Raw genomic sequence first — 27602 nt, forward strand, 5'->3', positions numbered from 1 at the left:
ACTCCAGTGTTCTCAAATGAGGAAATGCATTTAACTACATGTAAATATGCAAAGCATGGTTTGTGGTGGGGAGAGAAGGTTGTGGTTTGTTGGTGCTTCCCTCCCCCTCCCCCAAGTGCTTTCAGTGACACTGTCCTAGAGATCTAATTGAGATTTTCATCAGGCTGTATATTCTGTACCCTGAGCAGTCTTCATTTACAAGTCCAAACCAATGCTATTCATTTTACTACATTGTAGTTTTAATTGGTTTAATTGATTCTCTGGTTGCGATTTAAACCAGTAAGAAAATTTGAGTAACTACAATGAAAGCGTGGCTTTATGACCTGAGGAGAAAATGATGTTAGTTTGCAATTCTAAACTTACAGCCCTAGAAAAATCCCAGGAATTTCAGCATCAGCTGTTTGTTTTCAGAAGCAAAGTCCCACTGAAAGATTCTTGCTAATCCCCGGCCTGCATTTGTGGGTTTTGTGAACATTTGAAATGCTGTTCACTGGAGGTCAACATGTTATTGGTTTCAATTAATAAATTCTTACCTTAGTTGAAAATATCATTCTGTAAGTTCATTAAGTTTAAACCATCTTCCAGTTATTATTTAGGTCGGGGAGTCTTGTCCGAACACCTTGCAAACAAGATGAAGAAATGTGCTCAGATAACATCTGAAGTATAATGCTGAGTTTGAACTTTGCTATTTTTATATAAGGCTATTAGATATGGAATGAAATGGCAGTCCTGGGAATCAAACAAGCATGTACAGAACTTCCCTCACCCTAGAGAACCTGTTCATTTAGCTTGGTTATTTAGGTAGCTGTGAAAGTTGACAGAGACACAGTTTCCTCTACATTTGTTTAATTTCAATGCATCAATTTGACACCTTTCACCAATAAAATTGGCCAGTGCTGCAGAATAGATATGTACTTTCCTGAGTTTAAGATGTTCTTTAGAATTAAAAAGGTCAAGACCAGAAGTTAATGCAATAGTATTAATTGTGTTAGAGCTCATGAGTTCAATATTTAGAAGATTTGGATAATTTTTAACGTGTTTTAGTTGTTAGCTTTATCTGTTGGCTCACTGGAATTTCATGAAAAATGGACTCCTTACTCCTTAAATGTAAACATACATGTAATTGTAATAATCTAAATTGAATTAAGATTACAAGACATGCAGTATCTAATAAAAGATAACCCTGCTATCGGGTTGATATTTTATATTTTCCCAAGGGAACATTTAAAACAAAAGTTTCTCTAAGTTACCCTAGAGATCACTTGCTTTTAAAGAAAAGCCAGAGACCTCAAGTATTCGTTTTCCTTCCTTTTCACAAGGCAGACAAATACTTAACTTTGCAGAATGCTTGTCTTTCCAATGCAGTATGGGAGGAGCTTTAGTTCCATTTAAATGAGCAAAAAACATGCTTTTAATTCCACTTAACTTTTATAATCAATTAACAGAGTAACAACTGTCCAGGTATCTTCTAAGTTGTGAGATTTGGTTCAGATGCCCATATAGTGCCTTTATATTTAGATTTGGCTTTGCAAATTGCTTTCCTAAAGTGGGAATTATTGATGACATGGAAGTTGGTGCAGCCACGGAAGGCACTGTGTCTGGGGGCCTTGCCTCTTCATTCCATAGAGAAAGGGATCATTTACCAGGCCGGAGATTGTACTTTTAAAAAACAAACATAAAAATCAAAATCACCTCGAGCATAAAAGCCCTCGGTGCAGGGCCAGTAATTATCCTCACACACCCAGTTTTAGAGTTGATTCTGCTATGCACCAGCACTTGCCAGTGGAAGGATTGACAAGACAGTGAGATGTTAGTGAGTCTTGATTCATGCACATCATTTGGATCATGTGGTACTTACTGCTGATGGCAAGGTGTGCACGCCTGATGAGATGGAAACACTAGCAGCAAATGAGAAGGTAGACAAAATTCTCTTACGTTAAATAAATAAATAAAAATTGCAAATTGAGGCTTGTTTGACCTCATATGTGGCTTAACACCAATTCACACTGACACGTGGGGTTTTGAAGGTTAAACACCGTTCTTCTGTCTCTCTGTACCTTGATTTTAAGTTGGCTGTTCTGTTTGGGAGAAGCCTTTTCCTGGTCATTGTGCTGTCTGCATCGGGCTGTCTCTTTTGTTCACTATCTAAACCTTTTAGGCTCGAAGGGAATTGAAACGCTTGAAGGAAGAGGCTAGGCGTAAGCATGCTGTTGCAGTCATTTGGGCTTACTGGCTTGGACTGAAGGTACTTTCTTAAACACTCCCTTCTGTCTACGTGAACTCAATACAGCGTGGCACCTTACTAACACTTCATAAATGAGCAGGTGTGGGGAATCGCTAGTAAGGATGATTTTACACAAAATTCTGTTGCTTGCTTTTGTCACGGACTTTCCAGCAGAATCTGAAAGCTGAATGTGCCTCGTTTAATGCAATATTTAGGTGCTAGGGTGTTTTTTTTTTTTGTCATATCAGGAATTTCAGTTTTCATGTGCAAGACAAATGATAGATTAAAGGGACTCTATTCTGGCTGCTGACTTAAAAACCTGACCTACGTTGGCAAAGGTCCTATCTGGAAAGATTACAAGTATGTATTTTCTTACTGTGACCTCTGCTTGTTTGAATGGGAGGCAGGGCAGAGCCGCCTGACTCATGTTAGAGCCCCATGCCCAGCATCAGGGCATGGTGCCCAGCTGATGGCCAGTGCCCAGAAGAGCTACGATGCTCGATGGGCTCTGGTTTTCTGGCCATTGCTTTCTGGGACTGGTTGGCAAAAGAAAACGCATTTGTAATCTGGAAAAAGTGTAGTTCTGCTCTGTGAATAGACTATGAAAATGGCAACTTGGGGTGTTTTTAGGTCTGTACCCATGTGATTTAAGTGATAGAGTTGTGCTCATAGTTCTTCAAATGTGGTTTTATGGTTATGGTCCAGAAGAACTGCAGAGAAATCCAAATCAGTTTTGTCTGGCTTGGGTGCCACTTTGGCTAACGGGGATGCTGGACACTACAAAAGGATGAAGGGGAACAACTTTATAATGAAAAGTCCAGCTCCCATATTCTGATACTTATTCTCGCAAGGATGAAGGGGGATAAATACGTATGAAATGTATATAATCATATATAACATAGGCATGCTATGCATATAAAAATTACATTACATTATATACATGGAAAGCAGAGCTGGAAATACAAAGGAGCCATTTTAAGAAGTCATTCTGCAGATCAGAATCATGCTTTAGGTACTACTGCCAAAGTGGGTCTGTTTTTATGATTTTAAAACAAGAATATGTCCCTCCTGAGAACTCAGAGGCTGTTGTATATCAAACAGCAGCATTTAAATGAAAACTGGTGAATCCAAAACCTTTAAGGCACATTACAGCTGGAACATGTTTCTGCCCGTCTGTGGTGTGGTTTTCCAAAGTATTTTTAAAGTGGTGTAAGTGGCACTTCTGCCTCACCTGAAACATGCAGATTTTTCTGATCAGGGCCCCAGTCTGCAGTTCCAGTCCACCACTGTTACCACAGGCAGTTCTCATCTGTCTGACGGCGACGAATTTTCACCCAAAACATACGGAGGTGAAGATTTAAAGTCAATGCAAGTGGTTGAGATTAAGCTAGTAATTCTTGTCCCTTTTTTGGGTTATACAATAAGTAGATTTTAATAGCATTCATGCTGCTGTCCAGAGGTGGGCTTTGCTGGAAGTGCTTGCATTTCTCAGTGCTTTCTCCACAGCCTCCCTGCAGCACAAACGGACTCTGTGGGTGTGCTTTAACCCCCTTGCTCCAAATTAATTTGCACACCGTGAGGCTCAGGAAGGAGAACATGAAGCGCTGTCATTAAGGAAAGTCTGTGAGAACATGTTGAGATTTGGGATTGCTGCAGCTCGAGTAGCTTTGGGTGTGCTAATTTCTGGCACTGGATAATAAATATGGGGTATATAACAATTATAGATCATTAAACCTTACAGAAAATCAGAAAATCATTGAATAAGAACTCTAATATTTTTTTCTTACGAAATAAGAAGGGCAAAATTATGTGCATTATTTGCACAGAGTGAAGACAGCTGAACACACAGTTTTGTTGATGAATCTTATTGTGCAATTAAGCAAAAGCCCATTTATCTGTGCTTTTTTATTTTGTTTTTAACACCAGACTGGTGACAGATTCTTGCTTTCAGAATGCTGGCTTATCTTAAAATGCATCACACAAAGTATACAGTAGAAGATATGCTAGAATAAGCCAAATGAGCCTTTTCTTACAAGCTGATATGTTTTTTTCCTATGCGGATTTTGCTTTGTTTTTTGGTTACAGTGAATTCAGCAGCACGTAGCAAGTTAGCTAAAAACCACTAAATTTGCTCTGGGGTGAATTATGCGAAGCCACGATGTTTTCCCTGGTTTTTGCTCAAAATTTGTAGCAGGTGTGTTCCAGGCTGTGCCAAAGTTTGGGAAAGTTGGTGGATGCTTCAGCTAACTTGACATGAGCCTGGGCTTCCCACAGACTTCCAGAGCAGTTGTGCTCTCTTTCAGATGGAGTTTGGGGTTTTCTTAAGAGAGGAATTTAGATGCTGTGCTAATTAATGCTAAGAGAAATACAAAGGGCAAAAGCAATACTCTGAAAGATTACATTTAGAAGGATATATAAAACCATAGTATCACCTGTAAAAGAGCTCCTCAATGATTACTTTTTTGATTTTTGAATACATTTTAGTAGCAAATATCAAGCTTGCTTTCATTAAGCAACCTGTTCATTAAGCTCTTAACACCAAAATCACATTTTATTTGATATATGATTCCAAAATCATATTTTATTTTTGGAATGAAGTCTATTTGTGCGAGAAGACTTTGTCATATATGTCTCCTCTGAAAAAAAAAGTCTTGTTTTTATTATAGTAAACTTTATGTTTTAAGAATTTTGAAGGAGAGAAGTCATAAAGAAACAGTTCATCAGTTAACTACGTAATTAATGTGAGTTCAGTATCACTTCAGGCACGATGCGATATGTACCACCAGTGGTACCTTACTTTTTAGCAAAAGCCCATGAAAACAGATTCAGGATTCTACGAATTCAACAGTATTGGAATATCTTGCCTTTTCAAAGGAAAATGTATAAAGTTCTCTGTCAGTGTGCAGTTGACTGTACTGAGGTCATCTGAGGTAATTTTCTGAACTCCTGGTCCACGTCTGGTTCATATATTTGAAGTGTACCCAGTTACTGCTCATATTTATGGGGACACTTTGCATGTTCTTACGCTTTCTTAGTATTTTCTGCCGTAAAGATTTATAAGAGTACCAGAGAAAACACATTCATTCTTCGTATTCACTTTGAGGGGTTTGTTTAACTTTTCAGGTCCGTAGAGAGTACAGGAAATTCTTCAGAGCCAATGCTGGAAGAAAAATTTATGAATTCACCCTGCAGAGACTTGTATGTATATATCCATACAAAGTATATTTATGTTATCTGTGCTTAATTTGTTGGCTTTTTTTTTGTTTGTTTTGTTTTCTTGTAAAGATAACAACTGTTTTGTGGCCTTGATAGTCTTTGTAAGGAAACGTCCATTTTCCAAATGGAAAATTGATAACGGTGTTCTGAGGTGATAATGAAAAGATAATAGTGTTTTGAAGGTGTGGGAGTAGCACTAACTAAGCTCACACACTGAGGATATCTAAATGTGCATTTTTCAGTGTGCCCAGCTCTTTTAAATCTACGGTCAGGTTTAATAAAGCTGAGAGCAGCAGTTTGGTAACTGTGCTTTTAATCACACGGCATCTGCTTTGCTGTGCTTATTTCAGTACCTCTGGTATTTGAACATGAATAAAACATCTTGCTTCAATTTTATCACAGATGCAGAAATACTTCTTGGAAATGAAGAATAAGATGCCTTCTTTATCGCCAATAGATAAAAACTGGCCAGCGAGACCTTACCTTTTCTTGGATTCAACTCACAAGGAACTAAAGAGGATTTTCCATTTGTGGAGGGTAGGGCAAATTCTGGTCCTATACAGAAAGTTATCACATGATTTTCAGTAGATTGTTTCCTTCCTGAAGAGCCTATTTTTAGGAAGCATTTCTTCCCATTCCAGACAGGATGACTGTATTTCTTTGGAAGATCATTGCCTTTGGCCTGCAAGGGGTATAACTATCCTGTCTGTTTCTTTTTGGGGCTAGAGACAGGATTGCTTCCTGCCATCAGCTTTTAACTTGATATTAAAGCCACATGCCTGCTGCGTGTTAATTGGTAGCTTATAGTACTTGTGTCCACGGCCAGGGCTGGGAGTAGCTCTTGGCCCAACATTGGAAGTACTCGGTGGAATTTTTTACTTAGGAGCTGTGGTCAGCTGTAATTTGTTTTGGAGCTTCGTATGGAGGGAATGGTGAGAATCAGTTTAAGTGCTGATGAGACATTTTACTGAGCTTGTGGGCAATGTTTTCTGTGAATTGTCAAGAACTGTTTTCATTTCTGAGCTGCAAATTTGTCCTCTCAGCTATGTTTTGTTCTTTATGGCTGCTTATGTAAACTTACCCAATCATGGAACTTGTATGTTTCGCTGAACCTTTTTAGCACTGTATTCAGACCAGTTTTGCTTAAATGAGATCTTTTAGACGTTGTTTTTGGTGTAATTCAGAAGTACATAGAATGGGTGAGGAGGAAAACACCTCCATGGCTTGTTACTCCCTAGAGTGGCACGTAGGGTCAAGCTGAGTCATCTCAGAAGCATACAAAGAATGTGTATCTTGAGCAATAAACAAACATCAGGCTGTGGTGCTGCTGCTTCAGATCAGGACGGGGAGGATAATTTTTGGTTTGTTTTAACATACCATATTTTGTAGTGTAAGAAGTACAGAGACCAGTTCACCGATCAACAGAAGCTGATATATGAAGAAAAACTGGAAGCAAGTGAACTTTTCAAGGACAAGAAGGCTTTATATCCAGCCAGGTAATTGCCTACTCTGCTGCTTTTAGTGTAAAATAAATTCAATATCCTTACATAGATTAGGAAACTATGCAAGATTTTGCTTTTTATCTTAGGCAGGAAAGTGCATTTCCTAGTTTAACAATTCATAACACCTGGGAATATTTCACTATAGGCATTGCTGAGCACTTGTGGGTCCATCATTTGCTTTCCTGACCTCAGTTTGCCTCTAAATGAGATGTTGTTGTAGGCTTCTTATCCTGTGTTACTGAGCACTTATGTCCCCAAACCATGACGTTTTGTTGTTCTAACCTCTTGTGACCTGTTTGCGTAGTGAAAATGTGGAGAACTTGTAGAAGGGAATAGCTCTTGTCCTTTTCCCTAGTTTCCATCACGCTGGTTCCTGCAACCCCAAACTCAGAGTTTGCTCTGAACGGCTGTAAGTGACAATGACACTCCCAGATCAGGCATGCCAGGGATTGTTCTTACCTTCAAAATTAGTACATTCAGTGTAATGCTCTGAGGTGAAGTCTGGGTAATTTAAGTTACATACATTGGCAAATTTAATACTTTTTTGAAAGGAAGATTTAAAAAAAAAAAAGTGCTCATTTATTTCCATTTCAAAAATTCTTTTTTTTTAATTAGAGACTTTCAAAAATGTGCAACATCTCTACATGAGTTCTCAGATTATGAGTTACTAAAACCTGACAAATTCTGGTCATTGCTATCTGTGGAGCTAGTATTGCTTACAGAAGTGCAGTAGTAGCTGATTTTATTTAAGCAATGCATGCATTTTTTATATTCAATAAAACTGGCAAAATAGAGATCTGGTGTCTTTGAAAGAAGTTAAATTGTGCTTTCTAAGTGAATATGAACTGAGAAATTGTATTTTTCTTGGAAACAAAGGCTTCGTCCATCTCAGGAGAGATTTATTTTATACACCAGAGTTTGAACGCTGAGCTGGAACAAGGCATTGTTAAACAAGACAGGACCAGGATCTGGCAACAGTTGATGGGGCCATTTCCATGCATGGAAAAGCACTGCTTGGGTGTTTGTGCATTTTATTGGTTTGGTTTTGTTTCATTTTTTACTGAGACATTTCCTTTTTTCCTGTTTCTGTTTCTTCCCTTCAGCAGATCACTAACTGAATGGCTGTGTATGTCAGCTTGTGATTTGCTCCTTGCTTGCTTTGTGGTCTCTTTTTATGCTGTTGGGAAAAGAGAAAGATGCTGCCCCTGAATTTCTCCAGGAGCAAGCAGTTTTATTTGAGTCGGTATACATCTGATAAGTGCAGAGCTCTGAGGGCAGGAAGGAATTTTGTCTCCCTGGTTAGGTAACTTGGACACAAGGAAAAGACCAAGGCTGAACGATGCAATATCATGCAGTGTAGAGCTGAGCGATTGCTATCCAAAACATTCTTAAGTGGTAAATGTGGTAGAAAGCAGCTGTTAATTTGTCCCACTTTTAGTTCGTAAATCCCTGTCATTTGATCAGGGACAAAATCCAGAGGGAACCTATGGTTTTGGTGACTATGGTTTCATAATGCTAATTAATAAAAACAAAAGCAAAAGAGCTGCAACTTAGTGGAAAGTTAGAATGCACTCCCCACCCCTCGCTAATTTAGAAACATTTTCATCTCTTTTTCCCTTGTAAACTGTATTCAGAGCTGATTAGCTCCTGTTGTGTTTTTTTTTCTTCTTCTTTTAATGGGTGGAGGAAATTATTGTATAAAGTTTCTGATTAGTTAGTTTGATAATGATTTGAAGGATGTGGCTAATTTTCTGCATGTAATATCCTTATTTAAGAGCAGAGAGGGACTTCTGGTGATTACTAAAATAGCAGTGCCCTTCCTTTTCTCTTCCTGTGTGCTGGAGACACAATTAGAAAGGTAGTGGTCTTGCACATAACATAGTGGTTCCTTTTGGGCTCTTGTCTTGGCAAAGTACTTTGTAATTGGAGTGTAACTTAATCAAAGTGATTAGTTAAAGTGACTTCTAAACAAAACAAGCAGTGACTGATAGGGGAGCTGTCGTTACACAGCCCTGAGGTAAGGATGGGGTGGGTTGCAAGTACAGGGAGTCTGGGCGAAGACCTGCTGCGCATTTAACAACAAGCAGCAGCAAATCTTCAAGGCAAGTTCTTGTCTCTCTGAAATCCTGCACAGAAACAGAGACACTTTTCTTTCTGAAGGTGGATTTCCTCTGTTTTCACAAACTGGGTGATTTTGCATCAAAATTGATTGCTTGTACAGAGATGTACGTGTGCCTGATATCCATAACAATTTGAGCCATTTAATGGGAAAATGTTTCCAGAGCAGGAAAAGAAATATCCTATTACTGCCTTCGGTGCTGAGTTCCTCTTCCTTCAGCAGTACTGTGCTGCTAACATGTAAAGGAGACCGTGTCTAAAATGCATTCCGTTTTGTACCCTTCTCTCCTTTCATGGGGATAACGTGCTGGGGGATAGATACATCCACGCTACTCCGTACGACTTCCCAAGTGGATCCCAACAGATGCGTCATGCCCGCATGGCACAGATTTAACGCTAACAGCGCTGCACTGAATGCCCCAAGTGTACCAGCCTGGTACCAACCCCAGGTGTCTTGGGCAGAGCTGCAGTTTCCAGCTCTACAGCAGGAGCAAGGACAAATTACATTGCATAAGCAAACACCACGATAAGAGTCTTGTTTGCATTCAGTGGCTCTAATTATTCTGTTACACAAGAGGATATCATTTCGCCTTGCTGCTGTTGAAAATAGACACAAATTGTGAGCAGAGGTTTCTGGGTTGTTTGGGTCTGGGTCTTCTGCTAAAAATGAAGCAGCAAATGACTTTCCTTGGCAGGAGGTGTATCCAAGATTAAGGAAGCTTCCGTCAGCGTAGAGCTGTTGAAAGTGGTGAAATTTGGTGCACCTCCTGACTCCACAAAGCCTGGAGCAGTGCCCATTTTTTTTTGTGAGGTTCATTGTTTAACTCTGTTTCTCCTGTGTTTTTTGCTCGGTAGTGTTGGGCAACCGTTTCAAGGGGCTTACCTGGAGATCAGCAAGAACCCCAAGTACAAAAAACTTAAGGATGCTGTGGATGAGAAGATCATTATTGCTGAAGTTGTGAACAAGATCAATAGAGCTAACGGGAAGGTAACAAAATGGCATTGCTTTATCCAGAAGGGTAGATTTCTTAACAGCAAGACTGGAAACGTTGGATTTATGTAAATCTGTGGTTCTAAACACCCATTGTAAATTTACATAAAGATTTCTAAAATCTTGTTTGGGTTTGTATTTTTCAGTGACTTTTGCAAGTGAAAGTGGCATCTCATCAACTGGTAACAGGCTGTATTGATTCACAACTAAATGCAGTCTTTGTACTAAACGTAGATCATTTGTTTGCCAATTGAAGAAAATAAATACTTAGAAAATACTGTTCTTGTTCAAATATTTGGAAACCTTAACTTATGTCATTCAACTTCCTGATTATCACATGTAATTACATTTTTAAATTGTGAGTGGCATACTTTGCTAGCTGTGCCTGCCTTCTGATTGATATTAAAAGCTTTTTGGAATTAAGAGGCAAGTTTCTTGTATCATTTAACTAAAGCAGTTAAATATGCGGGGTACTTTATTTTTCCTGCCAACACAGAACTTAGTTTGCATTTAAATTATACTTATTAAAACAGAAAGCATTATCTTCCCTTACTAAATGTAATTGTTGTCACCGTATCTGTCTAAATATTGCTACTGGTAGATCACAACTCCTTAGATGTATATGTCATTTATGCATTTGTAGGAGTGAAATCAGGTTGTCTGCTGTTGATGCCAAATGAATTTTTCAATTTGGAAAGAACTAATTAAATGAAGACAATATCTTTCTTATACTCGCATGGGATAGGAGTCCCAAAGTTTAAAAAACAAAACAAAAGAAAAAATGCAATAATAATAATAATAATGAGCTATGGTTCTATGTGCTTTAGACAGCCACATCTTAACTATAATGGCTAGGATTTTTTTCTTTAAAATTTGATGGGAGAAGAAGCTATATAATTCATTATCATTATATTTCAGAATAGATTTACGCCAAACATAAGTTGTGCTATTTGGAATTTCAATTTTAAATACACTTTTCATAGAATCCTAGAATGTTTTGGGTTGAAAGGGACCTTAATGATCATTTAATAAGGATTCATTTCTTACATGTTCAGAAGGTTGTTTATGTAGATAAAGCTCTCATTTCAAATATAGGTTTCTTCCTGTTTTCCAATATTAACTTAAGAACATATGTTCATGCTTTAGAAATATTTGTAGCTTGAAAGCATGAATGTACATCCTCCTAAAGAAAAATTCTGATAGATATAGGGAGGATAACATAACATGGAAAAAATACCTGTGTAATTTGTTGTGACACAGTTTAGGTCAATAACAGTAAATATGCGAGGCTTAGTCCTGAAATGGCTGTCACTGAAAAGGAATGCTGGTTTTCCTGGGGATTGGTAGAGCATGAGAAATGAGGTTAGCCCGACTTGCATAGTTCTGACTTTCAGTTTCTGGATTTTATAACTGTAAGCCAGTAATTAAAGAAACTGTTTATATCTAAGTGTATGTGCCAAAATGAGCTAAGCTCATATAGAGCTCAATCTATAATTAGACACAAATAAATTCGACCTAATTTTAACTGATCTGAAGCTTTTACTGAACATCAAATGTTTGTATTTACTTATGTGGGCCAAGCTTATTAACGCTATGGACTATTTGTACTCCTAGAAGGTGCTCAGTAAAGCCCAATTCTCTCTTTGTGTAGATAATAGTTTGCAATTTTGTATTTTCACAGGCTACATCCAGGATTTTCTTATTAACCAAAAATAACGTTCTCCTTGCGGATCAGAAGTCTGGGAATATCAAGTCAGAGGTTCCACTGGGAGATGTTACCAAAGTGTCCATGAGCTCCCAAAACGATGGCTTCTTTGCAGTGCACCTCAAGGAGGTTGGTTACAACTTTATATTCCAGTAATGTGACTGTTTGGCATGCCACAATATCCAAATGGTTTATTGTCTTGTAGCATTCAAAGTGGTAAACTTGTAGGTTTAGAGCATTGGTTTTAAAAGTTACCACATCTGCAAAAAACTTTGATTTAAAAGTGTTGGAGCCAAATGAGAACAGTTGCTGCATTCGGAATGATAAACAGTTATAACATCCTGAATGATAATTTACTTGTGAACATCAGAGTTCATTTTTCACTGTAGCTTCTTCAGGATTAGCATTTTCCATTAGTAAAATGAGCCTTTAATCTGCTTCGTATACCTTGTGACTGTGTTTTCCTTTCTAGCTCCCTGTATAATTCTTTCTGCCACTCCGGTAGAATATTTCTCTCCCCTTTTTGTGATTCCAATAAATCCACGTTATGGCACAGCTCATTTGGTTACTCAGTTCCAAAGAACTTGGTTTGGTGCTGTATTTGCTTTGCTGCACTGTCAGCATTGCTCTGTTAAAATCATTATGCTGGCATTTGTGTTCTGGCTTAACTGGATTTGAAGAATGCTATATATAGTGGCTTTTCACGCCGACCCCCTTCGTCCAAATGTTGTGGTGTTAATTGGTTTCTCTTCCCTTCTGAAAAAGAAATAAAAGTTCCTTGTGGCATGGCCAAGAGAGGGAGACAGAAACACCGCAATGTAGGACAGGTGGTGACCTTCCTTTTGGCTCAGAAAGGGGGGTTATTAATTCTCAACAGCTTTGTAGTTTAGTTAAGAGTCAACTGTATTTTGAGCCTGATCACTTCCCTGCATCCCTGTGTAATTTACAAGACAGAGGACTAATAGCTTAACTACTTTCCTTCCTGTTGCAGGGTTCGGGAGCAGCTGTTAAAGGGGATTTTCTGTTGAGCAGCGATCACCTTATCGAAATGGCCACTAAACTTTACCGTACTACTCTCAGCCAAACCAAGCAGAAGCTCAACATTGAGATTTCTGATGAGTATGTCTTTTGTTTGCTTAAAAGTGCATTTCCTTCAACGCAATGTGCTAAAAAGTCGAGTATCTAATGTTAGAGAAACTAAACATTACTGTGGAACTAATGCTTCTTTTCTCTTGACAGAGTACTTGTATATAAGCTTCCAATATTCAATGAGAACTCATTTCTAGTATTCCTTTTGGCTTTTATTCCCTCAAAAATCATAAGAGAAAATGTCCTTTTCTTAACGTAGTTCCAAATAGAGCTGTGAAGCAGAAATACTGCATGAGATACAGTTAAGAGACAATGCATAGGAAGAAATCCTTTCACGTGTGAACTGAAAACTTCACCTGTTCCTCTGAGATGTGTATCAGTTAGGCAGAGTGGACACCGGGTGTCAAGTTCCAGTGAAAACAACAAGAGCAGAGTGAAAAGCACCTCACTAAATTCATGTCTATAAAGCTCTACTTTTTTTTTTTTCTTTGTGATGGTGAAAAATATATTCTTAAAGTTCCTGCTTATGGTGCTTCAGCCACCAGTTGTTGGTGTTTTGTTACTGTGGTTTTTGTTTGTTTGCTTCATAGTTTGGTTCAGCTTCATATTTCCTTACGTGAGGACTGAATTTGCAGTGTTTGCAGTCATGGAATAAAAATATTTTTGTGTGAATTCTTGAAGTCTGTTGAATAGGGCTCCATCACTTAGTCCACTGTTTTTATGCATTCAGTTTGTTGTGCAAAGTACCCCCTGATTTCAGTAGTGTTGATTTGGTAGATTTATTCACTTTGAATAAAGAACAACATTTGGAAGCCTTTAATGTTAGTGAGGCAAAGTTTTTGCAGGCAAAAATTGAACCTTTTATCTGGCTGCACGGCACTGATTGTATTCTAGAGTCCTGATGGTGATTACAGTTTGTATCTGTTCAGATTTGAGGGTTTATATAAAGGCTGATTTTGCTATTTCCTTGAAAATTACATCTGCCATTTTCCTTTGTTCCATCCATTGCCAGATGTGATTTAGTTCGCTTTTGCTGAAGCATGTGTTTTTTAGCCTCTAGGAGAGTTGTGGCTGTACCCAGTAAGTTTCTTGTTTAGTGATTGCTACAGAGGAATAAAGCACTGAAACAAAATTTAAGCATACGTTGCACTTGTCTGGCCTGCCAGCCTGCCTTATGTCTGGCCAACAGCCTGCTTTCTGGGAGCCTTGCATTTTGGGATGTGTTTTTGTTTCTTGCTTTGGAGACTAAAACCATTCAAGCATGTATTGCTCTTGAGTTTATCCAGACTAAATAATTTTAAGTTTTGTTTGCTTCTTTTTGAGCAGCCCCATCTCTGTTCACGGTGAAGCTTTACTCTCGTCTCCATGCCAGAGTTTAGGTACAGGCATGACCAGGAATTGAGGAGAAAAATTGACCTCGTTTTGACTACTGTACACTACTTTTTGGGAAGAGAAGTTCTAAAAGTAAAAATGCTTTTGGTCCAGGACTACGTCTAGTCAGAGAAATGCTGTAGGATATACGTTACGTTGGAGCAATGGCCCAGGAGCAGGGCCAGCTCTACTCCAAAGACGCATGTTGCCTGCCTAGGTTGCCAGCATGCTTGTAGGCAAGGCATGAAGACTTAGGAAAGGTCTAGGAAAATGCTGTGTTGGTGACAGGAGATGCTGGCTCTGTGACTAACTCACGTTTTCCAGATGCCCGCCTGGCGGGGAGCTCTGAACAAGTTAATCTGGGAGCGCCTGTGCTGTTCAGCAGGAAAGCGGGGCTGCGGGGCGGCGCGGCACGGCACAGCCACTTCCTCCCTTGAGCAATGCCGTCAGCTTGATTTGTGGTTTCCGGCTGGAGGATGAATTCTTTGAAGTTTTTGGCCTCTGCTGGAAGACTTTTTAAGGATGCTAAAAGGGAAAATCTACTGGGTTACAAAGGACTTTTTAGGTCAGCAACTGCTGCATGTGAGCCAAAAAGCAGCACTGCCCTGCTTATTGCTTTTAATCTTGCTGTCCAGATCGGTGAGAAGTTTGATGCTCTGTATGAGCATGTTTTTTTTTCTTCTTTTTTTTTAAAGCAACTCTTCAAATTCATTGAAATTTCTCACCCAGTATAAAATGAAGGATCAAATCCAGATTAATTTACCTTGAACTGTAGGAAGTATCTAAATCTGGAGATTGCTGAGGAGGAAATGAAGTTTCCTAATTGCTGAGCAGGGAGCTGTAAAGGCTAACTAAGTATTAGAAATAAGAGAGTTGTTAAAATGCTAGATATGCTAAGTAAGTGTAATCCAGAAGACAATGACTTGGAGTTTATTTTGCAGCACATTTCTGATGTGCCAGCAGGAAGGCACTCTGTGGACCTGGAAGTCTCAGCTATAAAATAGATTTAACAGTATTTTCCCTGTCTACTGAGATATTCAGAAACACTTACATACTACAAGTTCACTCCTGGCCTAAGGATTCAACATTCACCCCGATTTCTGCTGAGCTTTTGAAATGCTGCTCAGACAGAGCAGTCATCCTCCTCAACTGAGCGTTCGTGGGTTTTGTGCCAACCTAAGCCCTCTCCTTATGAGTTGTGGCTTCAGCTGCCCTCTGCTGAACTTTTTCTAAGTCACAGGGGTAATGGTGTTGGAGGGAATTGATAGATGTCTGGCATTTACTTAAGGTAGCTGGAGTACTAATATGTATATATATTCGTTTATCCACTTTTAAGTGGGAGAAAAGCTTATTTCCCTGACAAAGAATGTGTTGGTATGACTAATTTCTGTATGGTACGGTAAGAAAGTAAAATTCTCTATGGACAAAAAGTAGTATCAGTATTGTTGCTTTGCTGGCTTTATATATATTATTTTATGAAAAGAAAACCCAACAACCATGTTAAATGTTTTTCTAGTCTGCAGAATCTGGTTTTAAAAGGTGCTTAGCTCACTGACGCATTGTAGATGGTTGAAAATAGAGTACAAATAAATGACCAAAAATACTGTTAATGATGCTTTCAGCTTTCTCTCTAATTTTATTACACTGTTTATAAACTATTCCTGGAGAAGCAGGGTCAGGTGTCTTTTTGTAGCTATAGCCGTGAATGGAAGAAAGGCCTTCAGAAAGACTTCAAGAAGACTTCAAAAAAATCTGATCATGCATTTTTCACCTTTAACTAACACCGCTCTTATTCCCTCCCCTAGGTTTCTGGTCCAGTTCAGACAAGACAAAGTGTGTGTGAAGTTCATACAAGGCAGCCAGAAAAATGGCAACATCCCAACTTGCAAACGAAAAAACAATCGGCTTCTTGAAGTGGCTGTCCCATAACTGCAGCTGGTGCCTCTCCCTTTCATGGACTTGTTTCTTTGTAATAGTGCAATTTTAGTTTGGTTTTGCTGGTTTTACCCCTTTCTAGAGCTGTTGATGGCTAATAGCTTTGGAAACCCATGGCAAAACATTTGATCAGTTGACTTTTTAACCTTTTCCTTTGTGCCATAGTTTTAACCTTCAACATGCAGATTTTTACCCAGTGGGGCATTTTTACCAGTTGGCAAGTTTTCTGTCATACATGAATCATTCTCTTTGTTTAGTGGCCATATTTTACTGCAGCATACCATAAACCCACATATTAACGGTAAATTACTCATATTCCTTAGTCTAGAGATCCACTTAACAGAAACTATACGTGACCTTGATGCTTAGGGGCAACTTGTGCCCTGTGGCTTTTTATGCCAACCTACCTGCTCTGGTGCTCTGACGTGCTCCTCCCTTTCTGGAGAGCCTGGCAGAGCTGAGACTGAGACACTAATCATTGTAGTTAACTCTAGGACATACATAACTTGATCCTTTAGTAAATACAGCAGGGGAACACCGAATTCTGCAAAACAGAAGGAACATATGATTATACAAGCAGTTGTATGGATAAATTTTTAATGAAAAAAAAAGTGGAAATTTTGAAACATGATTTTTAATTGGGTCAGATATTTTTAATAACTTTATAAAGTGGAAATAAGAATAAATTTAAAGAAGCTTATTTCATTCACAAAAGATATACAGTTTAAAGCATATTTTCTGTTCTGCTTTTTTCTTTAAATTATCAGTTATGATTAGAGCCTGAAAAACGCAGTAGTATTCATAGCACAAGTAACTGCTAGTTATTTAAACCATTAGTTATCAAGCGAAGGGTTTGAGCCTTTCTTTTAGATATTGGCATGTACAATGTGCAATAAGACATACATGACATTTTGTGAAAAATTATTTATAATACATTTTTGTGTGCAAGAGAGAGGATTGGTGCAGCCTGCATAGACAGCGTAGGGGTTGAAATAGATTTGTGTTGTTAATTTGCAGTTTTTTAGAGTGTACACTACAGTTGTCAATTTGGGAAGAATACTTCAAATTAAAAATTCCTGAATTTGAGGGTCTGTATATAAATTGGTATTATGGTAATAAAACTGTTTTAATTCTGTGCTGTTTGGTACTCCTATGTTATAACCATATTTTTGTACTCCAAACTATTTTATATAACTCGTGTGCCTGATGTAAATGTGTGCACAGAAAATACAATCCAAGAGCTGCATTATAAACTTTCAGCGTAACTGATTGCACTTAATCTTTTATAAACCAGAAGCATTAGTTGAAATCCTTAAGAGGAGCTGCATTTTTAAGATAGAAGTAACTACTCATGTGAAGGGGTTGCTGAATGTGTTTGCTTTGTTGATGCAAGGACAGCTGAGAAACCATTGTGTTTTTGCAGTCTGATATAGGACAGATGAAGACCCTGGGTACTTGATGTGCAGTGGTGGAAGTCCAAGCATAAATAAAGAAAAGATAAAGAAAAGTTCAGAGTCTCGTTACTCTTCCGGTGGTGAAGTTATGTAGTACTGATGCCTGTGAAGGCTCCTCTGGGTAGTTCACCGTTAATGTTGGCTCTCCAGGTTAAAACTGTGTGTACAGAAGCTGATGTTCTAATGCTAGTGGTAGCCTCCTTATCAATCTGGAAAAACAAAGAAAAAAAAAGGAGCTGTTTTGGGTAATACTGGGTCTTACTTTGGGATTAAAGTAGATGGTTTTGCTATGATTTGGATACAAAACAATTGCTTTAACTGGTTGCTTAATGCTGCTGTCAGAAGTCCATGCACATGACCTTGAAAGGTGGGAGTAACCAAACTATGACAATAAGTTACTTCATTATGATCCAAGTTTAACCCCTCCCCCTTTTTTATTAATAACTAAGTCAGATTAATAGTTTAGTAAAATATAAAGCATTTTAGATGTTTTGTAATTAGAGATGCTTACAAAGGAAATCTTAGTATCAATGTATAATGCAAAATTAGGATACCTCAAAGTAATTACTCCATTGCCTTAAGAAGACAACACATAACTCCTAAATTTAAAACTCCCTAAAACCTGTGTGTTAGCATTCCTTCCTGGTAAGGACTGGAGGGTTTGTTTGGTACCTTGAAAACCTTACAATAAGAACCACATGGAGCACGTTTTAAAAATGAATGCAAGTAGAGGAAAGCAAACATTTGAATGATGGCTGATGTACTCCTGTAGTTGTTTGCAGGTAGGAAATGAGAGATTAAGTACATTTGAATGTTTGTCCAATGAACTTTAGGATATTTCAGGGTAATATTAGGATATTTGACCCATGAAATTAACCCCATCACAGCCAGAGCCAGTACACATCCCTTTTATCTTGTTGGTCTTTGCAGCAAGCGGCGATAGCCATACTAGCATAACACTGGAAGAATGGCAAATTCCTCACTTTGATGTCTGTTGTTTCACTTCTTTTTCTGGAACATTACCATTTTTGCCTTGCATATTAGTTCATATGTTGTGATAGCTACCGGTTGACACCTACGCAGTTCGTAATGTACAGAGTGAGTTTTGCTGAACATGAATTATTTAGATATGCTAGTTGAGTCATGGTGTTTTGATGTTTAGATCTAAGTATCTAGGATGATGAAAATAAAAATGCGTGGTCAGCTAGTTTTTTCTTTTCCTCTGTATTCTTTTATAACCTTCTATCAAACGAAATTGTAAAGAGAAAACAACTACTCCTATGGTGCTAACCTTATGCATCCTTTTACTTGTAAATTTTCATTTGTCGTCTGAGAGCGGGGCAAGGATCATTTAAAAAAAAATTGTTTCTTGCAATTTTCCAGAATCAAATAAAAATTCTGTTCCTAGACCTATGCTTTCTCTCTATCTGTACCTTTCTTACTGCTTTCAAATCTAAAAAGCACAGGCAGGTGGGATTTTAGGTTCCATACGCACAACAGTGTGACTTGGAGAGACAAGAAATGTGTGTGATTCCTTGCTAATGCATTCATTGTATGGAAAGGTCCTGGAGCAGGATAGCATTGACTGAAGTACTTGCTCGTTCAGCAGCACTGATTCCATCAGTTCTGTACTTTTCGAGTGGAGCATACAGGGTATAAAGAATTATGGTGAATTTACAGTTGCCATTAATAATTCTTGTAAAAATGTGTTTATGTAGATTGGGGCAGATTTTAATTGGCCAATCTCAAAATGTTAGCTAGAAGGCAAAGAGAAATAAGTGTGCTACTATGATTTTTTAAAATTTATTTTTATTTATTTTTTTAGGAAACAGATCACTCTTTCATGCTGCACCTGTCTAAGGTAAGCTAGGGCTATCGAAGACTTGGGGTTGGGAGAAGAATATCAACCTTAGTCCCAACTTGCTATCAGCTAGCACCAACTCTACTCCTGTTCCCTTGCACGCAGGGAAGAGTTGAGTATTCAAGCTTTAACTTAAAATTAATTAGATTTTTTAAAGATTTTTAGAAACAGATTCTCTTTTAGCCTAAGCTTTTAAGACATTGGCATCTGACTTCCACTGACTAAGCAAAATTTTCAAGTATGAAACACAAAAGCCTCTAAGAGTAAAGAAAATCTGAAGAATCTGAATCTCTCTTCTTAATTCAAATCATTTCTTACTTAACTGCACTTATCCTAAGGTAAGGCTCTGCTGTATAGTGTTCCACTATGGGAAAGTAAAGGTCTGCCTGTCAGGATGAGTGGCCAAACTATGGGTTAAGCTTCATTCCTGCTTCTGCCAGAGCCCTTGCCTATGGGTGGTGTGCCAATGAGCACGCTGCCTGTGCCCCCAGCACCCTCGCCCATCACCTTTTTAGCATTTTTAGCTTTTTAGCATTAAGGGTGTTTTTGGCTTCCTCCCACATACCTGGCATCTGAGTCTCTGGGCTTTGCGACTGAGCGGTGGAGTGTAAGTGTGGCCAGGAGCTTGTGCCTTTTAGGCTGTTCATCCCTGGCCCCCGAGGGAAAGTGGGAGATTATGCTTTTTGCCACGATAAATAGTGATTTTTACAGGCCTACCAGTATCTTGATGCTGGATGGTCTCAGAGGTATCAGGTGCTGTTTCCCACTCTGTCTCTCATCAAGTTCTGGTTTCCTCCAGTCCTCATTCCCTCCTGCTTTGATGGACTCTACGGTGACAAAGGGAGGAAGGAATGTCTCAAGAGTAAAACACCATTTTTTTTTCTTTCAGATTATTTTCCTCCATTATCTACCTCTGCATCCTGGCACCTTGGTTTCAGCTGAGTATATAGGAAATATTTTATTCCCCTTCTAACTAAGAGCTGTTTTTATTAAGAGATGCTTTGTTCCCTTTCAAGCTCATTTGCTAGCTGTATCAGTATCACCAGTGCTTCCCAAAACTCTGACAAAAAGCAAAAGCGAAGCCTGAAACATGAAAAGCTTCTGTTGCTGTGTGCTCACTCTCATTGCTCTGTCTCCTCCTGTTAGAAGAGAAATCCACTTGAAGCTATGCTGTGATGAAGTCCCTGCTGCCTTGATTCACTGCACGCAGTTTTCAAGGTTGCTTCTTGTAGCCTTAAAAAAGGAATCCATCAGAATACAAAATGGTAATTTCAAGCCCAGGTGCCAAAAGGAGGGAACTCATTTATATTCAGACGCAGAGGAGCATTAAATAGCTGCAAATACCTTGGCTTTTGCTTGCCTTCCTGCTGCCATAGGTATGGAAAGAGACCTTGGCATAGGTTTAACCATGAAGGATCCAACTGCAGGCATTCAAAGCAATGCTGCCTGATCCAAAATCACCATAACCTATTAATTAAAATTTCATTTTTATTCATGAAGTCCAAAAGCTGTGGATGAGCTTTTAAGTGCAATGCAAGATCCTAATTGTTGATTGCATCCCAAATTTAATATTATACAAAGATTGTGAGCTATTGATGGCAGTTCCCTGAGTTTTCATTAACAGTTATGGGAATAATGCAAAAAATAAAAATAAAAAACCAGCTATTTCTGGTATAGGAAAAATTGGCTTTAAACCAACACCAGAAACTCACTGTGACATAAATGCATAACTTCCAAGCTCACAGTCAGGCCATTACTGGCATGAACACGTTCTCCCCATTTCCCCTGTTTGAAAGCTTTTGCATTTAGGAAGCGGTGCTGTGTTGGCATCGTGTGGTGTCCATCACAGGCTGGGCTCCCAAGCACTGTGTGTGTGGTTCTGGGATGTGGTTCTGGATCCTACCTGGGTGGTTTTCTCCCTTCTCTTGAGGCAGAGGTAGGATTTCTCAGGGTAGACTAAAAATAGAAAGGAAAGGAGGGCTGTGAGCTGTTACATGTCAGTCTGTGAATGAAGAGGACCACGACCATCCATCTGGGTGGGATGGGGCAGGATTGATGCCTCCTCTCACTGCCAGCACCTGCCCAAGGGCTGCTGTGCAGGACCAGCTGACAGGCTACAGGGCACATAGCTGGGGGGTCCAATCCCCTGCCCAAAGCACCAAAGAAAACCTCAATTCAAGAGGAGAGCTAAAATTGCTCTGCAGGGTTCAGCTTCAGCCACATATCCAGGCTTTTCTGTAGAATCAAGGCAAGGAAACCCTTTCCAAAGACAGCAGCGTGTCTTATTCAGCTGCCAGACCCCCAGCTGCCATGGGTGGGGACCTATGGCTTTCTTCAGTCAGGGTGGAAGAGCAAAGCCTTTGTAGATTTGCTCTATTTTTGTTTCTGTGCTCTAGATGACTTGCACTGTGCTAATCCTGGCCTGTAGCATTAGTTGGAGGCTTCCCTTGGTGTGGCTTTCTCCTGTTGCTTGGTTTTGCACTGCCAGATGTTCCCTCCTCCCACGTCACCCCAGTGTGTGAGATCTCTCTGCTAAGGCTCAGTGAATTTGTTTTGAAGTAGGGTATCAATAACCAAAATATGGGTTTGAAAAGGGAATGGAGCTAACCAGGAACAAAAACGAGGGCCGTGAGCTGCTCTCCCCGTGTCCCAGCTGCAGGGCTTGTCGCGGGGGGCAGCATGGGGAGCGGTGTGAGGTGGCCAGAGGCTGCCCCCTGCTAGTCGGAGCAGAGACGTGTGGTGTCTCTGCAAAGGCGTGCTTAAGAAATGGTAGCAAACGCTGAGAAAAAAATGAGACAGCCTGAGCAAAACAGGAGAGGAGAAATGCCAAAGCAAAAGCACAGCCTGAGGAGGGCTGGAGGCCAGGAGCCACCTGGGTAGGGACCAGGAGTGGCCAGAGGAGCGGGTACAACCCTGACAGGACTGCAGCCTGTGGAGGAGCCCACGCTGGAGCAGTCAGGTGAGAAACGAGGAGCAGTGGCAGCAAAGGAGCCACCAGGTGCTGAGCACCACCTCCTGCTGAAAAGGGATGGACAAAAGGGGGGACGCAGGTGAGACTAGAAAGGAGGCGTGAGGTACAGGAGGAAATACAGGCATCTTGTACCCAGTGCTCAGTGCTTGCCGTCTGCTGCAGGAGCAGAAAAGAATCTAGCAGAAACTCAGGTTTTATAGAAACCACAGTTTTCTTTCTTCTGTTTTACTGGCACTCAGATGCCTGGCTGTAAACCAGAGAGCCAGGGTGGTGTCCCCCGTGTGTGACCTCTGAATGCTGTCCTCGAGTGGTGGCAGGCGTGCGCCCCACGAGCGGGTGATACTGGACAGCGGCTTGTGTGTGTGATTTGCAGGGGATGAGGGATTTGTCAGCAACTGCTGAATCAAAGTCCCCTAACTCTGCTCTTGAAAACCTGAGCTCTAAGCCCCGAGCTTTGGTCAAAATGGCGGCTGTGCTACTCTGCCGGGCCTGCTCGAACCGTGCGCTGGGCCTGCGTGCTCTGCTCCTGACAGGCCTCCAAGGCTTGGTGAGCTCTCCCAACAGACACTGTGTACCAAAATCCCAGTTGTTTTAAGTTCAGAAAGAGAAACGTGCTGGAATTTAACTGGCTGTTCTTTGAGAGCACACAGGGCAGAACAAGAAGTAGAAACCCCCATAATGTCGCTCCCAAGTCTTCCCAAAGCACGGCTCAGTATTTCCCTCTCCCCTGTGCTGACTGAACTGTTATGAAGCAGTATTTGTGTGGGGTTTGGTCTGGGAGCTTTGTTAGCACCACAGCATATGTCCTAATGAATACGGCTTCGGTAGGCTGTGGGGAGGCCAGGCTTGCAAGACAGAAGGTAGTGGAAATGTAGATTGCTGTACGATCGCACCACATATGTGTGGATTATGAGAGAAAATAAAGGCGAACACAACATTAATAGCTGCGTGAAACCTTCATCCCCCTCCAGCTGATGATAAAATACTCGTTGGCTCTGCAGGGGCCTGAATCTCTCCATTCTCATGCAGGTTTCTACACAGACACCAAGCAGATCATTACAGCGTTTCCAGCTGGGATCATAATGTCATTTCCTCTGCTATTTGCTTGCATTCCTTTTTCATATCTTCCCATCCCCTTCTCAGATTCACTGAAGAGCTGCTTTGTGGATTTGCACTCTACCTACCCAAACTTTCTGGTGAGAAGGTTTCCCTTGGTGGCTGGAGCCTTCCGTGGGCCACATACAGAGGCAGTGCCTGCAGCTGGAACGCAGCAGAGGAGCGGGCACCTCCTTTCCAGATCTGCAGATGTGACAGTGCAAACAGGCTGGCGAGGCTCCAGGCCAAGCATCTCATCCCCTATCTTTAGGGAGCGTGACGTATAAATCACGGCAGCTCGGCAATGCCTGGAATGCGCTACCAGCAATCCCCGGCTGCCCTCCTCTCCCGAGAGCACGGTGCCTCCTCTCCCAGCGCTTCGGTGTAAGGACGGAGTGTGGGTGCATTGTTGGAGCTTTGGGGTTTTGGAGCCTGGTTTCTACACGTGTTCTGACAATGGACGTGAAGATGGAAGCAAGAAGAAATGCGGGGAGCCAGCACGGTGCTGGCATGCTTTGAAAGCTGACTCCTTGGGTCCAGATGTTCTAAATCACATGTGGAGAAGTGTTTGTGGTCAAATGCTGTTTGAAACTGATTGTTGATAGTCTCCTGAGACAGCTTGTGACAAATTGTATAATAAAAACGCTAAAAATAGCATAGTTATTCCCTGGAAAAGCAAAGTTCCCACAATTCAATGAGCTGGGAAAATTGTTGAACTTTCTTTGGACACAATGTGCTCATTTTTTTGTTCTTCAACCTTCCATGTCTCTCTCTTTTTTTTTTTTTTTTTTCTTTTCTGATGGTCTATACTTCTTATACCAGCTCCAAGAACCACATTTCCGGCCTCAAACTGTAGATGAGCACCCTAGTCATCGGTGTGAAAAACACTCTCCCCCACTTCTTGGGCCCAACAGTTTGTTCCCTGGTGCTGCTGACTTGTGAGTTTGTCTTGGTAGAAGAGATTTTCTTTTAACTGTGAGGAAAGCAAGCTCTCAAGATACATAGTGATAAAATCAAGACGGATTCAGTCTGTCTACTACTGGAGAAAATGTCCCCTTTACAAAAACTGCCCTCCTGTGTGCTTTTATTTTGTATTTCTCTCGTGTTGGAGTTAGCTACAGGTCCTGTCTTATTCTGGCATGAAATTGCAGCTTCGCAGCTCCGTATGCTGATTTAAAATGTTCTTGCTGGTAAATTTAGGAGAAAACCCTGGAGACAGGAGCTCAGCTGAAGTAGTGCGTTGGGATAATCTTCTTGCGGGTGATGATTTCAACCCCAACTCAATATAGTGAATTGTCTTATCTGACCATTCCTTTTGGAGACTGGGGATACTGAAACCTTCAGCAGAGTTGATGATTGAAGCAGCCAGCATTTTAACGCATGCCTTCGGTTGCACGCTGGTCCTGGTCCTGCATACCAAAGTCTCATTCTACCCGATTCTTTCTGCTGGATGCAAAACCCCACATACACACTGAAGCACGCACCGAAACCACTGTTGCTCCTCTGCGGCCAGGCGGGTCATCAGCTGATGTGCATTTCTGTGTTTTCACCCACTGCTGGAGCTTTGCTTGCTAAGCATCTGACGTGCAGCTGTTGCTTGCCCCTGTAAAAAGCTGAGGCACACAGCAAATTTAGGGGTAGAGTAAAACCAGAGAGATGGAGCAGAGTACAATGGAGAACGTGGATATTCTGTAAGTGTTGCAGATGCAATTGAAAAGTCTCTGGTTTCACAATGAAATGAAGTTTGTGCTGAGTTGCAGGTTTGAAGTTTAGATCCCGCATGACGTCTTGAGAATAGCATTTGTAATAGATTCAATCTGCTGACAGGCGGACTCTCCATCCCAAAACCACCAGCACAGTTGTCTCCAGGCTCCTGCCAAGCACTGCCTGAAATAGCATCTAATAAACGATAGCGAACAGAAGTTTCTTTTTCTTCTGTGAAGATGAAATGAAGTACATGGTGGTGGTGGGAATGGCTATGGTCGCCTCTGCTGGGTTTTCTCAAGGGAAAGGACAAGAAGCAGAGCAGCAGCAAACCCTGCCTCTCTTTTTGTGTTCATGGCCTCAGCTTCCTTCCAGGTTCTGGAACAGGAGGAAGGCAAAGTGCTGTCCCTCACTCGCAGTAGGAATGATGTAAATAAATGTGTTTGTTTGTGGGCTTCTGGTAGGTCCAACCCTCCATGGGTCCTTCCTCCAGCACTTCTCTGGACCTGTTGGTAGTACCTGAACGTGGCTCTCAGTGTCGGAAAAGTTAATTGGCTGTAGGGTGCACAGAGAGCAAAACTGCTTTCCCCAGGATTCATTCATCAATTATGGTTTGCTCTGCTTTTGCACCATTTTCTGGACACGGGAGAAGTACGTCAGACAGAAAGAGGGGCAGCTCCTGACACAATAAATGACCAGGCGCACGTGTGCGTGGCGGGGTGTTGTACGTGTTCCAAGGTAGCCCATTAACAAGCTGCTGAACATGCCAACACGGAGCCAAGGGTTATCATTATATCCGAGGCAGCAACACACGCTTTGTTTTCTGCTTGTAGCTAATGAGAGCGCTGTCTGGCGGCACCCCAGCAAGGTTGTCTGCGAGGACAGCAACAGCTCAGCAGGGCCAGCACCCTGAGCTGAAGGTCCTCTGCCGTGTCCCAGGCCTCGCTCACTGAACACGGGCCACCTTCTGGGGCAGGGATGCTCAGCAGCATCTCACTCATGAGATAAAATGAGATTGATTTGGGAGCAGTTGCAGAGGGAATTCAGATGTCTTTCCAGGCCATCAGATAGCGTTGAATTTGTTAGTGTTTCAAGACGGCTCAGCTCATGGCTCTGAAGTCTGGAGGCCGGGGAGGTTTTACACCGTAATGTAAAATGCAATCCCCTTGGCTTGAGGTAAGCCACTTAGCCTGCTCACCGTAACACAGGGAGAATAATATTTGCCACCTGGTGCTAGCGCGGGGATTAATGTTTGGTAGGTGCTGTGAAAATGAAAATATGATTCATGGAAAACCTCCCGTCTGCAAGGAAAGCTGTGCGCTTGGGGAGCCTCTGGCTCCTGTCCTTTGGTGCGAGCCTCATTGTTTTTTATTGTTATGCTGAATATAACTGAGTGGATCAAGATATGAAAGCGGTGGCCTCCTTTCCGCTCTTCCAACAGGCAAGCAAGCGTGGAGACCCACACGGGGTAGGAAAAGCAAAGAAATGAGTCCGTAAAGTGAAGACGGCTGACGACGCACGGGGACCCATCGCTTCGGGCAGCGTGGGGCTTGGAAAGGAAGGTGAGGGCACAAGGGAGCCGGATAAAAGGCTGCAAGGACTGAAGGCTGCAATTATGGGAAGGTGAATGCATGCGAGCAGAGCGAGGTACATTTATTTGCTAAATTGCCTGTTGAACACGGCAGGGTCACCCCGGCACGCCTCGCACCACGCCTGCCCGCGCTGGCTGGGCTGAGGACGGCTGAAGCGGGTCATGGGCTGCAGGCCGGGCAGCACGGCCCCAGGGGCTAAGATTGCTTCAGGATGCGTGAGAGGCACTCCAAATGATTCCAAGGCACGGATATAACAGCCTGAAGGACAGAGAGGTGACAGCAGCGATGGGGCGATGGCACGGGACCCTCCCGTCTCAGCCAATGCAGTCGTGTGGGAGAATGTGGTGTGTGGGGGGAGATCAGGTCCTGGGATTTAGAACAACTCATTTTGTCTTCGCTTTGTCTTTGGCGAAGGAGAATTAGCAGAAAGCAAAAGGAGAGGCCGCACAATCCCAGCAGGGCTGGCAGAGCTCAGAGGAGAGCCCCGGAGCACAACCTGAGAGCGCTTTGGAGCGAGGAAGGCTCCTCGGTGAAGTCTGGATCTTGAACGTTTCGAGGTGTGTGGCCGAAGAGCTCTGAGCCCACCTTGTGGAAACACGTGAAAGCCCTTGAGGATGTCTCATGCCTAGAGACGTTATTTGTTGTTTATAAATGCAAGTTTTACAGCCTAAAGCAAGTCAGCAAAAGCTCCTATTTATGATCCTGTGTTGCTGTACAGGCTGTATGCTCGCGGGTTACCTACCTGTACCCTCCGTACTCGCACCTGGGATTCAC

The 27602-nt window shown here is 41.4% G+C and overlaps 1 protein-coding gene and 1 long non-coding RNA gene across 12 annotated transcripts in view; both read left to right on the top strand.

Moving 5' to 3' along the window:
* MYO1B (myosin IB) overlaps nucleotides 1–19014 on the top strand; it is a 104164-nt gene extending 85150 nt beyond the window's left edge. For 7 of the 10 annotated variants that reach the window (XM_072040493.1, XM_072040495.1, XM_072040492.1 and 4 more), the window contains 8 exons: nucleotides 2159–2245; nucleotides 5348–5422; nucleotides 5843–5977; nucleotides 6830–6936; nucleotides 9916–10048; nucleotides 11733–11885; nucleotides 12748–12875; nucleotides 16022–19014. In XM_072040493.1, coding sequence (XP_071896594.1) covers nucleotides 2159–2245; nucleotides 5348–5422; nucleotides 5843–5977; nucleotides 6830–6936; nucleotides 9916–10048; nucleotides 11733–11885; nucleotides 12748–12875; nucleotides 16022–16145 — 942 coding nt within the window. In that variant the 3' untranslated portion in view covers nucleotides 16146–19014. The remainder of the gene's footprint in view (nucleotides 1–2158; nucleotides 2246–5347; nucleotides 5423–5842; nucleotides 5978–6829; nucleotides 6937–9915; nucleotides 10049–11732; nucleotides 11886–12747; nucleotides 12876–16021) is intronic. The other 3 variants (XM_072040500.1, XM_072040498.1, XM_072040499.1) reach the window with 1 other exon arrangement.
* Nucleotides 19015–24894: 5880 nt separating this feature from the next.
* Nucleotides 24895–27602, top strand: part of LOC106018973 (uncharacterized) — a 31996-nt gene continuing 29288 nt past the window's right edge. Inside the window, exons 1-2 of one of the 2 annotated variants that reach the window (XR_011810496.1) lie at nucleotides 24895–25223; nucleotides 26678–26798. This is a non-coding gene — a long non-coding RNA (uncharacterized lncRNA). The other variant, XR_011810495.1, reaches the window with a different exon arrangement.

The sequence above is a fragment of the Anas platyrhynchos genome, chromosome 7 (genome assembly GCF_047663525.1).
Source record: "Anas platyrhynchos isolate ZD024472 breed Pekin duck chromosome 7, IASCAAS_PekinDuck_T2T, whole genome shotgun sequence".
Taxonomy (NCBI): domain Eukaryota; kingdom Metazoa; phylum Chordata; class Aves; order Anseriformes; family Anatidae; genus Anas; species Anas platyrhynchos.